This window comes from Phallusia mammillata, chromosome 8 (genome assembly GCF_965637545.1).
Source record: "Phallusia mammillata chromosome 8, kaPhaMamm4.hap1.1, whole genome shotgun sequence".
In the NCBI taxonomy this organism is placed as follows: Eukaryota; Metazoa; Chordata; class Ascidiacea; order Phlebobranchia; family Ascidiidae; genus Phallusia; species Phallusia mammillata.
In genome coordinates this window covers 6,544,704-6,561,175 of record NC_137259.1, presented here as the reverse complement: position 1 = coordinate 6,561,175, position 16,472 = coordinate 6,544,704, and the positions used below count along the sequence as shown (strand labels likewise).

The 16,472-nt window shown below is 40.7% G+C and overlaps 1 protein-coding gene across 2 annotated transcripts in view; it reads left to right on the top strand.

The window, feature by feature from the left end:
- The window catches only part of LOC145205426 (A disintegrin and metalloproteinase with thrombospondin motifs 3-like), a 42,010-nt gene that overhangs the window by 289 nt on the left and 25,249 nt on the right, over window positions 1–16,472 (top strand). For both annotated transcript variants that reach the window (XM_080078148.1, XM_080078149.1), the window contains exons 2-8: window positions 1,037–1,067; window positions 1,311–1,867; window positions 2,377–2,509; window positions 5,415–5,510; window positions 6,451–6,587; window positions 9,862–9,945; window positions 14,845–14,995. In XM_080078148.1, coding sequence (XP_079934274.1) covers window positions 1,037–1,067; window positions 1,311–1,867; window positions 2,377–2,509; window positions 5,415–5,510; window positions 6,451–6,587; window positions 9,862–9,945; window positions 14,845–14,995 — 1,189 coding nt within the window. The remainder of the gene's footprint in view (window positions 1–1,036; window positions 1,068–1,310; window positions 1,868–2,376; window positions 2,510–5,414; window positions 5,511–6,450; window positions 6,588–9,861; window positions 9,946–14,844; window positions 14,996–16,472) is intronic.

Here is a 16,472-nt window from a genome sequence, read left to right as displayed (position 1 = left end):
GTTAAATCTAAGACCTAGATATAAGATATATTTTGTCTAGCGTGGTTTACGTTTCGATGTAAAACTTATAACGTAGATATAATTTAGTCCTACCATCTGGTGATTTGTAAAAATAAAAACTCATAAGTTTTGATTAGGTTTTAATGGCTGTGGATATGGTAGTTTGTGATATGAGCTTCACGTTTCTACAGAAAGCATGGATTTTAGTGTTTCCGAAATTAGCTCGAAATTTCGAAGATGAAGTTCACCGTGTAACTCGCATGTAAAACACGATAAGTTAGGTAACAGAGATAACCTCATAAAGTCCACCTTTGTTCCAGACAATTCTTGGAGAATTGATGACAAAACAATATAGCTAAAATCAAAGTAAGGTTATTCTGAACATTCAAAACCAGTTACTTATAAAATATGAATTGCACTTCGAAGTTCGAACAGTCGTTGAACACAGCACATAACATTTTCTATTCTGGCTGTGGTTAACAGTTTAAAAAAGGTAGCTAAGGAAAGACAGTTGTGGATTAGTCGTAACTGTAGTTCACACACTAGTGGCATATTTTTCGACCACCTTAGTTGCGCGTATGTCAGAATATGCGCGTGGTACTCTCATTAAAACGTCGGCACCAACCCGTAATCAAGTAACGCGTAGTATGTTGTTATGTGCTGAGTTAGATCTGTCATCAGCATATGGGAGGGGTTATCAGAATTTACGGTCCTAGATTGTCGCCTAAAGAGGGTTCGATTTACTTTTCAGGATTTAAACAAAATTCAAACCTAAATGATAGTCAAAGGTCATGTAAAATGGTGATAGTTGGTCTTTAACGTCCACTTTGCATGCTTGATTAAAAAAGGCAAAAAAGTTGCTTTAAACAATCTAAATTTTCTATGGTAATCCACATTTTAACTGCCAAAACATCCGTTTGGTTACAGTTCAAAGTGCAGGCGCAAAGCATGTATCACAATTTACAACGTTCAAAAAAGCCCTTGTATTTTTGCTGACTTCATCGTTTTTTATTACTGTTTGTTTGTGTGTTTGTAGGTCGCTGGGGTCCTACATGGCGCTACAATCGGTAAGTTCTATTTTACACAAAAGTATGGTTATCTTCAATGAGATTTGAATACCAATTGCAAACATACCAATTGCAAAAAAGATGCAAGAGGTAATTTATATCCTTTTTAAATGTTAAACCGTAATTGTAGCTTTCGGTTTGACGCGTTTCTATGAAACTAAATGTTTTACCCGAAACGTATCTGTCAATCGCATTCCATTTCGCGTCGACGTTTTAACCCATATCATGTTTTAATCGACGTAGAGGATTTGGAGAACATGTTCACGGAGTACGAGATCGTCCATCCGGCGTTGGTGACGGCGGACGGAGATTTTATCTCTCACAACATCCGAAATGCTCCGACTATCCCATCGTCTGCTCGAAGAAGGCGCTCAGTGGACGATATTGAAACTATAGTTGTGGCCATTGGGGATGGGAGTATTTCCAGGGCACCAAACAACACCATAGATGTTAGGAATGACACCATGCCTTTCGAAGCAAATATAACAACTTCACATTGGCGGCATAATGGATTTAACGAAGCACGTCGGTTCCCTACAAGGACAGTACACGTTGAGCCCACGGATTCGAGTGATGAGCCACCCCCTCGACTCATCCATTTTAGCGTCACGGCTTTCGGTTCGCGCATGCGCATTAGCGTTGAAACCAAGGAACACCTGATTGCTCCCGGTGCAAAGTCGGTACGTTTTACCCCGGATGGTGAAATGATTGAAAAGGACATTTCATCGGATTGCTTGTATTTTGGCACAGTCAGTCAAATGCCGGACTCAGCTGTGGCGATCAGCAATTGCGAAGGATTGGTGAGTTCAAACAGTAATGTCACTTTGCTATATCAGCTAAAACATGGCTAAAGTATATTGATGTAAATGTCCTCCAAATAAGTATGAGGAATGATGGATATCATGAATTATAACATACAATATCTTAGCCTAATCATGTCATTGCGTATTCCTATGTTATTTATCCAGATAGATCTTTATAAGTCCTGGTCTAAATTTGTGCGACATTTGTACATGGTTGTGTATACAACATGTTATATAGTGCTTTCGAAAAAGGCGTTTTGCCTCAACCAACACCCATTATTTCCAGTCAGGCAAGTTTTTAAAAATATGAAACAACGGGACACTTGACTGGCGACCGTAGCCTTCCACAAATTAGTGAAGATTACGGACTTAGAATCACGATGTACCGTATTTGCGCCCACAAAGTCAGCCGCTAAACATAGCGCAGCGTCTTGTTAAGGCAATATGCGGCAAGCTTATGTTGTAATTACCTCCGAAAGCGGTTACTGCATTCCCTAAATTTGCAGGCAGGCCTAATCAAGACGGGCAAAGAAGAGTTCTTTATTGAGCCTCTGGAAACTCATGACAACCCCTCGAAGCCCCAACGGCACGTGATCTACAGGCGCGCTGCCTCAATAAAATCGGAGAACGAGGGAAAGCGTAAGTTACGTCATATACGCCTTGTGTTTCAAATAGCGCAGCGTGGCTGCTCACGCACAATTAGATGCTTTGTGCGTTGCATTGTTTCAAGCATTATGACGTCACGGTGGGTGGCCACCGCGCAATGACGTCAATGCTGTCTGGCGTTTCGGTGTTGCTCGAGACGAATGTCTGTGTTTCTGCTTTGCTGGTGGCTGTTTGGCATTGATAGAGCGAACTGCAATGATGTTTAGTTATTGAAGTTCTTAAACTCAGTTATGTTTGTCTCAAATGGTGTGTAGAATAATAATGTGTAAAATATTTTTTGTGGATAAACGGTTGAAAATGTCTTTGTTGTTTTGTCATTGTGTCTTACTTAAGCGCAATTCCAGCTACATCTAAGCGTTGCTTTGTAACTCAAGAAACAAAAGGTCATCGGTTCACAAGCCTGATGTTTTAGCAGCTAGCTGATAAGAACCGCAAATTTGGACTAAGGTTGGGATGTCAACCAAGAACAAGACACCTTGTTTAGCATTTGAACTTGGCCCACGTAACTTACATCTCTGGTTTCCGCAACATGGTCCGACGTTGTGTCAAAGTTAACTCCTTAATGAGCGTTCAATCGGTGTTAGTCACTTATTTTTTGCTCACTTTCAATCCTCAGCGGTTTACAGCGTCCGACTAATGACTTAATTAGCAGCGGTATCTTTTGGTTTCTCACATGCGATAAGTCCATCGTCCCCGCCTTTTCCTCTCCTGATCCCGGCCGACGCCGTGAGCCCTGCCCCGATGGCGAGAGATTGCGCTTATATTGACATCCGCTATCAGTTCTATTTGTAACGAATAAACTGCGCCGAGCTATCATATGCATCCCAACGCCCACTATCTTTAATCAGTCCCATATCGTCGCGCCAATCTCGCTGGTTAAACCATGGCCCGACCACACGCAGTTTAAGCAATTCTTAAAAAAGGGTTAGCGGAAAGTAGGCCAGCTGCGGTAGCCAGGAGTATCAGTTCAATGTGGGGTCGGCAAAACGTTTAAAGTGGTTAAAATCATCTTCTGTCAGCGCGTATTGCTTTGTAAACATTCGTGCACGGCGGCAGCACGCTGATCTACCTCGTAGGACCCCCCGATGTGCTTGCTTCACTTCGCTTCATTTCCGTTGAGCAGGCCACTTTCAAGATGTTTGCGACCTAACATATTATTTGTTTGGGTCATAATTTCCTTAGCTTGCGCGTGCGTCGTGCGATACATCACCATTCAGTGGTCGTGGACCGTTTCAAAAACCTCAAAACTCCAATCGTTGCGATGACACTACCGCGATTGAAACTGGAAATTAAATCGCCTGTGACCTGCGCTCGTGCGCGATGGTGACTTAACGCCTCTTGTCCCAGGACTTCCGCGTCTCCGGGTTCGTCTTGGAAACCCTTGTGACTGTGCGGACATGTAAACGACATCAATTGTTACAACTTCCCTCTCTTGACATCCATAAACTCAACGGCCCTTTCAGCGCACGACCTTGTAAGACCCAGTTCGCGTGTCAGCCTTCTTTTTCACCCGGGGTTCGTCATTCCCTTTAGTTTCCTGTCCTCGGGCCTTTCATGTCAAAGTTTCCCTGTCCTGAGGCCGTGATTGACGCGCCAGGGATCAACGGCGTCAAGTCCCCGCTTTCGCACCTGGCCCAACCGATTGATTGTTCCGGAGCCAACGATTAAGCCTGTGCTGACTGACTTTTCGAACCATCGAGTCGAATGCTTATTTCCCCTGCCCCTTCAAGTGGTTTTAAACCTCCGCTGGAAGGGAAGGTTAGGTGCGTTTCTGGGGAATATGTAAGAGGGTGTTTTTGATTTGGGGCAAAAGGGTGCAAGGTTTTCATGCATGGTATACAGTCACATGTTCAAGTCTAAAATCAATCCACACACACACAGTTTTATTGAACAAAAAGCTTAGCTCACACTCCTTTTTCTAAAAGAATCATTTTAAAAATAGGGCAATGACCTTCACGTGTTACAAGGTCAACTGACACCAAACGTGGGAACCACAGATCTTGGCACGCGTACCCTTAACCCCAAGCCCCAAGTACCCCCCAACTCTACACATGAACCCCCCACATTCTCCCGCGACCGCATGCGATTGCCTGTCACGTGACTACGGTATTTTTGTTTCCTGCCGCGATCGCATCTGTGTTCACAACATTTTGTTGCAAGGCCAAACAGCCGTGGCTCTCCCGCACCAAAACCATTTGTTTACCGTTGTCGGGACAATGTAGCGATTGTCCGACCTAGCAACCCAGCCATCCACGCTGCGTAATCCACTGCGCATATATGGTGACGTGACAGTGCAGCAACGGTGATGTAACAATACCGACACTGTGTAATAGCCACAAGCTTTCGTGGAAGCGAGTGTTATCACTTTGTCAGGTTTCACTTTGCATTGCCTCATCATTCTTTTCTGTGGGCGTGGTGCGAGAGACGAAGACTGAGATTTTGCTTTTGGGTTGGTAATGTTGTGCTCGGTTGCAAACGAAATGTCACACAACAATCCTCAGTGTTCGTGTGATATTTTTGTATTTTCAAATTGGTGTGTGGCAATTATTTTACAACTTTGCTAATTGTCAACCTGATAACAAATTTGCTTTCTTTAAACTATTTTACATGTATTAGTATTTGAACTATGCAGATCTGGTTTAGTAACTTGACCTACTGCACACTTACCACATCACGATATTGAACTTTTCACAGCAATTTCTGTATTCATTCAGTTTACACTACAAGTGGCTCACCAGACCGCCCCGTGACGTAAAAACGTGATCGGTGCTTCACGCCTACTGTTAATACACTTGAAAGTTTATGACGTCACTAACCGACATTGCTACGTCACTTGTCAGAGGTTTCCAGTTCCCGTAAAATCTGTTTCCTTTCTTAGGCATGGAAGGCCATCGACGGACGGAAAGAGACGTCACAGACTCCTTGGGGGGCGCAGTCTCAAAGATGACGTCACAAGCACTGAATGTTGACCGAGGTAAGATTTTTGTAAACATGACCATGCATATGTCATACATGACGTAAATGTATTGCACACAGCACGGGACAATGGCAGACGCTTGGCAAACATGTATATAAAGACTTCAAAATCCCTTTTGTCACAGTTTAAGTTTGGAAAGATTGCTTGCAATATACGAATAAACAAAGCGCACTTGTATAGCTTGGTAAGACATCACTGTCTATCAAACAGTTCACACAGTGTTTATCGCTGACGGGAGACCACACTTTATCGCAACCTTCAACAAAACGCGACAGATGTTCGTTTAAAACCCGCGCACTTCTCAATAAAACAAGATCTTTTAACCACAATTCAATTGTCTACCTGTATATGTCTCGTAAGCATCGCCACAATTGATGATTAGCTGAAGTGCAGTAACAGTCGTCGTATTGTTGCCCTGTCACTCGGTGACAATTCGAGAAAGTCGTCAGATTGATTTCGAGCAGTCTTCGCCCCCAACGACGCGATTTTGGAACAATATTAAACCAGAGCAGTAAGAGTGGGGATCCCCCCGAGATAAAAACTCAATCCTGGTTCGTTTTCGCCAAAACAGGAGCTCAGCACAGTTTTACACAAAATTTATATATACTAGAGTTCTGGTAACACAAGAAATGTTGTTAAGATTTATTTTTAGGTTAAAATCAGTAGACAATCTTATAAAGAACAGATATATTTCGCTAAAAAGCATTTTTAGTCTCTATAAATGGCATTAAAAGAGATAGACACTGGATATGCTTGTTTAGCGAAACATATTTGTTCTTTATAACATTGTCAACCGAATTTAACCTGAAAATAAGCATTTTCCAACCTGTGATGTGTATAATGAAATGTGGGAATCGTTGCGAGAATGGCCAGAATTCTGGTAGTTTTGAAACTCGTCTGTATACTCAAGTTATAAAACATACAAAATTAATTACAGAGGAACACAGCAGGAGCAAACGCCATTCGAAACGTAATGCTTACAACATGGAAGTCATGCTTGTCGCTGATTACGAAGTGGTGCGTTTCCATGGCAGCGAACACGTGGAAAACTACCTGCTTACTCTCATGAACATTGTAAGTTGACTGCATGTTATGGACATTTCTTTCATAAAAAGATTTTTATTTGAATTTAAAGTTTGGTTTCATTGATACGTTTATGCATTAAAGACAATGTTATTAGTTGTCATTTAGTTTGTATTTTAAGTACAAAATTGGCGTTTTTTCACAAGAAGATGTAGTATTATATGTAAGCTTATATCGCAAAACGCAGCGAAAACAGGCGAATGTGCTTCCCCGGGAATGGCACGTAACTTAAAATGCCACATTCATATTTAAAGTTTAAACAAGCACTGATAATAATAGATCTCTATATTTCTGCCCAAAAAACGGCACCGCCTTTTCAATACGAGCTCCACAAAGGTCAATGTCAGCCGTCTTAGGTGCTTAATATGGTACAAGGTGTTGACCATTCCCACGGACCAAGCTATGTGAACTATACTGCGGTTCATCTTATACAATTTGAACCGTGGTAAGCCTGAACTTATGCTGATATCTGATAATGGTTCGGTTTACCTTGCGTGCGAATTATGTAGGTCAAGCATGAATCGTAGGCCGATAGTCCCATATGGCGTCAAGTGCTGTGAGGCTAACTTTGACCCTGATGGTTTAATTTAACGTATAAAACCCGTAAAAAGCGACTTTCGTGCTGCCATATCAAAAAAACTAAAATACGAAAGACTGTTTCAAAGTTATTTAATGCATTAAGTATTGTGTCCAAATCGTAAAAAAATATATAGTTCACTTAAAACATACACATGTTTAACTTTTTTCTCATTTGTTTAACCTTGGGCCAGTTGGAAGCAGAAAGCTATTAGAAACTCGTTTTCGGCACCGTGGCCTGTTAAATATATGTTTGCGGACCGTAAAATATCCATTTCATGGTGTTACACAATGTGGTTTTCACTGGAAATCAACTTCCTATTCTCATTTGAAACAACGGCAGGAGAAAAAAATTCCAAAACGATATTCGTAATTTAGGGAATTCCAAAATGCAAATAGCCTGGTTAGTAGGGTGTTAAAAATCTGAGATTTGTTTTTGAATAACGATTTCTTATATTTTAATATGTAATACGTGACTGTATACATAAACCTGAAATGTCTTCCCATGTTCTATATGCAGTCTTATTTATATATCGGTATCTATACGATATTACATGTGCACATATGTGTTTAAACACTGGTAAAAAGTTTTAAATCGCTAAATATTTCAACTCTTTGAACCATAAAAAGATCCAAAACAATTATTTAACCCGTGTAGCAATTTCACAAACTTTGTTTACATTCCTTTACCACATGAAATATAGTTTTTCCCCTGTTATATATTGTTTACGAAAAAATGCTTTGAAGTACCTCTACACGCAGGAAGTTCATGGTTGCCTTGCCAACGTGAGGGAATTCCTTGTCCAAACATAATACCTTACCGTGTCCAATGTACCTCAACACACAAGTCGTGGCATCGGCCAACAAAAATACCAGCTTTAAAGTATTCATAACATCACCCAAGCCTCGTTTCCGACCTTAACATAATTTCCGCGCATAAAAAAATCAAAAGAGACACGAATTCGCAATCGCGATGTCGTTTAGGGGACTGAAATGTCAACAGCTGGGTTAAAGGGGGCTCGAAATGGGGGGCGGGGCCCAATCGAAGATGACGAATCGTTGCGACCGTACCGGACCCCCCAAGCCCCGTTTACCAGTTGCGGGTTTAAATCCGCTCGAAAATGAGCAATCGTGATTGACAGTGCCAAATATGGAGTGACGGTGACGTCAACGCGCCTACGTCACGTTACAACATAGCAAGCAGTGCGTGCAAGCTTTTGAGCGATTTTACGTTTACTTATTTTAGTGCAAAAATTAAGGCCAGAGGTTACCATTGTAAATGCATTTCCTGTGTATTAAAACAAAGTAACACAAGCGTTAGTTTCGAAACTTGCATTTGTGTGACAGTCGAGTAAGAAGTAAGATTATCGGCGTTGTTGGTTCGATTATTTTGCAATCGTCGAGCGGTTCGTTGCTGGCCCTGTTTATGCTAGAATTTGCTAAGGAGGCCCGCGAGAGAGCCGCCACGTTAATCAGCTCGCAACAATCTAAGACGGCATTGTCGCGGTGCAGCGGCGTCCCCGGTTCTGAGCGGAACTACGCGCGTAAACACGTCAACACAACAACAAACACAAGGCCTTTGCTTGCCTTCAAATAAAACCGCGCAACCAAGAAGCATTTCCCAGCGGCCAAAGCCCTGTGCCGAGCAAAGAGGCCTGCAGCCTCGCTGTAGACAAAAATCTTGCCGATGCCGCTATATCCTGTCGAAGAGATCGCGTTGATTTGTCGTTTGACACCTGTAGGAGTGATTTCACCAAATTCGGTGTTCATATTCGCTGCGGCGTCTCCTGACTCAAGCAAGATTGGACATATAGCAGACCTAGCCGGGGAAAGCAGTCAAACCCTACACGTTTACCTGCTGTAACAATAAACACCGTCAGCGGCTGCAACAAGCGTTTTGTCGCGCTTGTCTTTTCGAAATCAATCATGTTTTGCGCCACCGCTTTCGAAGACCGCCTTTTGCTGAGCGTTGTTTCGTACCCAAAGCGCCGCTGCAGGTATTTTGAAACGCGATATCGCTTCTGAGCAATTACAAGCAAAAGGTAACTTCAAAGAACGCACCGAGAGAGCGCCACCCATGACAAAACCCCACCGCAGAACGAAGCGCCAAAGCGGAGGCGGCAACCTTCTTGTGGTCTTTAAATCTTTGTTTTCGCGTTGCGATGAGGACTACAGCACACGTAGACAAAAACTAGCGGCTGCAAGTAAACTTAGTGCGCCAGGCCATAGCTTTTTTACTTCATGTACCCTAGGGCTTGATTAGCAACCTTGTAGGGTCTATAGTGCCCTGAAAACTGACCTGAGAGCACCTGTTTTGCTCCAAACCGCACAGGAAACTCATGCTTGGCCTGTGTGGATTGGTGCGATTATAAACACTTACCGATTCTGCGAAGTGCGAAGGGTAGGTAAAAATGTCAAAAACGTTCGTTCGCTCGGTGCCTGGGTGCTTAATTTTACTGTGACTATCGCTTTAACCCCGACATAAACATCCCTCAACGTCCTGTTTTGCTGCTCCTGAATCTTTTCTCACTTCCATTAGTGGCAACCACCCACCTCGCCTGTCGTCACGTTTGTTTGTTGACGATTTTTGCGACGATGTGGAATGGATTGCGCAGCGTCGTATCGCGGCGATAATTTGTTTTCACGCCCTATTCGCTTTACACATTTAACCACCTTGCATCTATTTCAGGTGGACGAAATTTACCACGACGATTCCCTGGGTCTTCACATCAATATTATTTTGTCGCGGATTTACCAGCTCGACGCTAGAAGGGTGAGTTAGAAAACTTATTTTTTGACAGCCCCAAAAAACACATATAGTAACTTTTGCGACGGTTAATCAGAAAGGCTCTGTAAGCCACAATGGTTGAACTTTACGACGATCTATGTGGTTATAGAACTTCACGTCTTTTGTCCAAACCAAATTGCAACACCCAAAAAGGCCCGTTTACTATAGTTATTTTGGACACGTTGCTGTTCAAATTAGAGTAAGCTCAAGACAAAAAATGTTCAAAGCTTCATAACCTTGGTTATGGCAAACATTTAAGATAAATTTACCTTTTAGTATGTCGTGATTGTTATGTCGTACACACTATTTCGCCCAAACATTTAAACCTATAGCAATACAGATCGCCAAACGCGACGAACAAGTGCCTGGTCCAGGTTATAACGTTCGATTCGGCCGAAAAGAAGTTTGTTTAATGCCAGCAACATTTTAATGAGCGTCGACTTTGATGCTTTGCCGACAGTCAACAACAAAACATACAAACACAGAGACTGCAGCTCTCGCCAATATTCCGCATCAAACACGTTGGCAATGGTACAACAGCCGGCCCGGCGTTTGTGTACAGATTTGGCCGCGCGGAGGATGACCTGAGCCGGCAGAAATCTTTTTTGCCGTCGGCACTTGTCAGTCAACCATAAAGGGTTATTGTCTCAACCATTATTAGCCTGTAATGAGCAGCCTCGGAGAGGAAGCGATCCTGCCTGATTTATAAGTCCCCTGTATTCCCTTTGACACGATGCGAGCATTTTGGGCGTAGTTTCACCCCATGGGAATAGTTAGCAGTGCTGAACCTGTTTGAAGCGGCACTGTAAGACAGAACAACTTCGGTTTACGGGTGATTACATGTTAATGGAAACGATTCCGATGTCCTCGAGACCGTTTGACAAGATTTCAGACTTCCCTAAGCGTCTAATTGCAGCCAGACGTCGTTGTAAAGTGGACCTACACGACATTATGTGTCGCAAATCAAATCGTTTTTCTAAGTTCCGGATTAGTATAGGAAATACACTTAAAACTAGATGCTTAATGTGATTGCCCAAAGCTTCAAGAAATTGTATTTGAAAATAAAGGTTTACGTTAGAGTTCCGCGACTTTATGTTCATTAAGATTGTTATTAATTTTATGCGACCCTTTTCCTAAAGGCTAAAAAATTCCACATAAAATTAATACCGGGCGTGTGTGGGGACCCATTGTTTTTTTGTTTCCAAGACAATCATGTTAGTAGGTCAAATGTTGTGTATAGTACAGCGCTAAATAGAACATAAAAATTGGCAATATACAGGCAAACCACTTTGTTGGTTGGCTATTGGTATTTGACTATTTAAAACCATACTGTTCTTACCAACTTTAATTATTACACAAAAAAACAATGGCCTTTTAACAGACCTGAAAGTCTGCCACCTAACGTAAACCAATGTGGTATGGAGAAATCCCTTGGTCGTTTGCAGATTTGTTTAATTGCGGCAGTGGATTGGGCGATAAAAATCTGCGAACTTTAACAGAACGTTCTCGCGGCCAGCGACCAAGCTATTTTGGTGCTAATGTGTTTGTGTTGGCACGTGTAGGTTACACATACAATGACTGCATGGAACAGATCAGTATAAACGCATTGTTAGCAATTGTGTTACTGTCGTTGAAATCCCTTCTAAATTAACATCCATAGGTTAGTACTTTATTTCGGGTTTTGAAGTCAGAATTAATATCCTTTTGGATATAATCTATGGGTTTGGCCCGCGTTTAAAAAATTGCAATTTTAACTCAATAACTTAAAACGTTGTGATGAAGTTTGTCCCCGATTTTATAGGATACTCAATAGATGAAAAATGTGCAAAGTTTGTAACGGTGCGAAATCAGTACACATCAAAATATAAAACGCGATGTACGAAAAAGTGGTCAATGTTTAAAAAAAATGTTTTTTAAATACAAAAAGTCTGAAAACAGTCTGGAATGTTCTTTGTCTATTTAGGCGAGAAAATTTACGTATTCCACACTTAGTTAAGACATCACAACGCGTGGGCAGGCACCTTCGATTCGACCGCCCTTTGAGCTTTTCTCTTTGTCAAATTTTTGTCGGATTTTTTGCGGTGTGCGAAAGCGCGACAAAAAGGTTTGCGGCAATCGGTGATTAAGTTTTGAGTCAATTCCGTGCGGCTACGAACGAAAACGCCGACTGTACAGTTCAAACCACATCAAACGGCACTTTTTTTAAACATCAAAAGCCACAATTTTAGTGCCTAAAAAGTTTTTCCAACGATCCTGTTTCCACTGAGCAAAAAGGCATAGTTGTTTTTTCTCATAAATTACCTATTTTTGTCGCTTTTTGTAATATGTGGCCTATAGTCCTATGAACGGAAATTTCTCCTTAACGCAAAAAACTGTATCCGAAATGCCGCTTTTGTAAACCAGCTCTAAATGTCAAAGGTGATTAACTTCAACCAATCCCCTCTTACAGAAATTAAGAGCAAACGCAATTTACAGATGATATTTTTGCAAGCGCAGCAAAATATATAAAGACAAAGCTCCTTTGTTTGAGATTTAATGCAGATAATGGTTAATTGAACTTTTGCATAAATTTATGTACTAAACTTGGTTTTCTTGTTGAATAGACGATTCTAATGTTGTTGGAATAAAAAAGTCTGAAAAATATTGGTTAAACAAGGTGGGCAGAATATTTCCTAATTCCACGAACAAATTGTAAAATATTTTTTCGTTAGTAACAGTATTGGGTGTGTAGACAAAATTTATTTATAATTCGTATAATTAAAAAAAATATAATTCAAGATATTACTTCAAAAACCTATCTTTTTCCATAAATCTTTCTGATTGCTACGGTAGTATGATCCTTAGAAATATAAAAGCAAACCTCCAGACATTAAGTGCAATCCGTTGAGCCACCTTCGCCAAAACATCACAATCCTACAAATATCGTTTTATGCAAACACACAAATCAAACTTAATTTCTGAAACCCACAAAGGCAAAAAATCATCAATCATTATTTATTTGCATAAACGAGCACATTCGGTTAAACTAGTTTTCAAACCTGAACCTAAGTATGGTCGCACAAAACTTGTAGCACAACGGAAGTTGGACCACGTAAGCCGATTTTATGGCCGCTTTATTCACCAGCAGGTAATGTAGCGGTGTGCTTAACGGCACCAATTCTCATTGGCATTAGTAAACAATACAAATTAGGTCGAACAGGAGCAACTCCTACTAATGCATTTAAAGTTGCTAAATGCAGATCTCTTTGTTTAATGGATGATGTACCAGTGAGAAAGCTACATATATGCCATAAAAGTGACAACATTGTGCGGGCCTCGCGTGTTGCATTGTGCATAAATTCAGGGCCAATCTATGTGTGATCAATCAGCGTTTTATCAGGGAACGTAGTCATATAGTCCACTAGTTTCACCAAATACAATAAAACAAAAAAAACTGCTGTTAACAGTTACATTCAACCTTATGCCTTGACTTTGATAAATGAAATGTTTCGTTAATTATATGGGCAATAAAAAAACGTTTAGCTGCTGTTCCGCTGAGACTTTATCAATTATCATCAGTTATCAGTTCTGTAACATTTCCTGTATCGGTTTCCGCTTTTTGGACTCGCTTTAAATCTCCGTTGCAGCAAAAGTCAATGTTGACACAAAATAGATGCTGTTTGCACCGCAAAATTATCACTGTACAATCTATAGCCTTCGATTTAGGATGCTATGCCCAAATAAAGTACTAGAAACTACTGATATAAATTTACAGAGCTGATTGGGGTGAGATTATAAGTTTGACATTTTGTAATCAGATTTTTAGCGAAAATTCACTGCGTGGTTGTATTTGAAATAGTTTTTAATTGAAATCGAAATCGGCCTAGTAGCTTTTTGGTTTGCGAGAACTTACTTGGTGGTTGTGAACTTTTTTCCAGTATTAGGGTCGAATCAACTTTTTTATTCATATGTTACAACGAAAGGGCAGGAACTTGGCCGAATGGTCCGGCGCGCTGACCCATATACAGACATAAAACTCTTTCGAACCCCATGAAAAAATGTTACAATTAAACTTAGGTCACAGAATGCGTTAAAAGGGTAAAAGAAAAAAAGTCTAAAAGAAGGTGGAAGGAAATAGACAGAAAACGTTCTCGAGAGTATGTTACAAAGCGTTTGAGAACTCAGCAATAAGTAAAGCACACTTTGTGGAAAAAACACTTGGCGGTTTTGCAACACTTTTCTCACACAATGCAGATTGTACCTTTTCACCTTTAAATTCCGCATCAGAAGCTTTGAACTTGGACAAAATTGCCACCAAGCGCATTAGTCGTCCATAACCGCAAAGGCTTGTGCGCCAAAATTGACGCACTTGGCATAAAAAATCGGATTTCTTTCATCTACCTTAACTGCTTTGATGTATTTTTGCGGCTGCACTGCACGTTTATTATTCAAATCGTTCTTACACAAGTGAGAACGTGTTTGTGTTCATCGCAATGAACACAAACATTGGATATGCAGTTACACGCAAATAGCACAGAGTATAGTAATTTACTTTCCAGGGGCAATATATCACATCTTACAGGTGGTTTTCTCTCGCCGAAAACGACCTAAACTTGAAACTTTTGAAACCAATTTCAGCAAGATCAATAACACTACATCATAAACTGTTGAGGTAGTCGCGTTTTACGGGAATTATGACGTAAATGTTTGCTCATTTTGACGTCATTCTGGAAGGTAATTTATGTGTGGTCAAAACCACTGTAAATCTGGGTTGCTTGGTGCATTACGTATTATGTGAATGACGTCGGTTTGCTCATTGTGACGTCTGTGTAACAAATTAACACTTACCGCATAAACTTAATCAACGCGAGCTGTGACGTATTTTCTTTTTGTTTATGACGTCAGTCGAACAGATTAATCATCCCCAAGCAAGCATCCACGAGTCTGATGAACGTGTGCAAATGGGCGAATGACATTTTCAAGAAGGATCCTCCATCCAACAATCGTCGCCCTGACAACAGCATCTTCCTTACGAGGAGGACTTTTGGTCCAGCAGGCGAGTTTCTCGAATTGAATTCTTTTTTGCTTTAATGATGGATAGGTTGTTTGTGTTTTTCTTCTTGACTTTGGACAGTACGAAATAATTAATATGATAAACAATGTTGATTTTCCAGAAGTTACTACGAAAACAAAAAAATGTACTCAATGTTTTTTTTATCACTGAAATATGCTGGTGATGTAGCTTCGTTTTCTGTCGCTTTATTATACCCATGTCAAACATATGACTGACTAAAAGTTTTGAACAGATACGAAAACCTGAAAATGGTTCGGTATGCAAGTAACAATCTATTTGCTACGTCAGCTCTTTTGTATAGTTAAGTTTTCCGTGACCACGACGTTGTACCTTTGGGGCAATAGAGGTTACCTATTGATAGTTACCCCATAAACTTTTTTTTGTGTCGCAAAGGGTCAAAACCCAGTACATTAGTCCCTTATGAGGTATTGCTTGCATCCAATTAACTTTTGCAATGCTTCAGAAGTGGGATACATGGCAGACAAAATGAACCCAAGACAGCCAGCATTGCCATTGAGTTCAGTCATCCTCCCCTTAATAGAAAACGCTCAGCCATTGCAATATTACTTCGCGATGTCCAATAGCCTGTAGATTGAATAGCAATCGACTTACTATTGAGACTTGTACGCTGTTGATCACCATAAATAGTCTTGGAGGCGTGTGTATGCAGAGATGACATCATGCATAATATGAATGCAATTTCGTGGTAAATCTGCTGACCTGGCCCTTTGAGTAGCGTTGACCAGTGTTAGATATAAAGTGACGTAGATTTGAGCAATGTTAGCAAATGCTTGCGTTTATCGTTTTCGTGAGTAGGCCAACAGGTGATTGCCGTTAGGAGAATCTGCTGATTTGATTATATCGCCGCCTGCCCATCCCTTTGGATTAGAATGACAAAGTGCAGTTTAAAAACGGAAAATGGATCTTTCCGCTGAACCATCAAAAATGTAATACAAACACATTTTTTTCGGCAATTTGAAATCCGCTTTTTCACGTGTTTTAAATTGCTTCATGAAATATATCATCCGAAGGCTACAAATTCAAATTACTTTACAAAAAATTAAAAGGGATTTTTATTTTAATGTACAGTGAATTTTTTCAGGATTGCACTGGTGTATACAATTTTACCATTTTTTTCGATTTGCACATTTAATGAAACAAAACATCACAATTTTAAGAAAATTATTTTGTTCGTAAGAACAAGAGTTTCAAAAACTGTGTACAGAGAATTTCAAACTTGTGCAAAACGAATAAATCAGAAACAAAAGTGGCTGTCACTCGTATTGCTATTTGGAATGTATTCGTGGAAATACCGCACAGCGACTTGCGGTCAGGGGTGCAAGTGAAATCGGACACCATGCTCATCTTCTGCGGCTTTTTGAGCGCGAAACCTCGGCGGATTTAAACTCCCTGGGTCGCAATTTGCTCCTGGGGTCAAGCTTGACAAATGCCATAGACA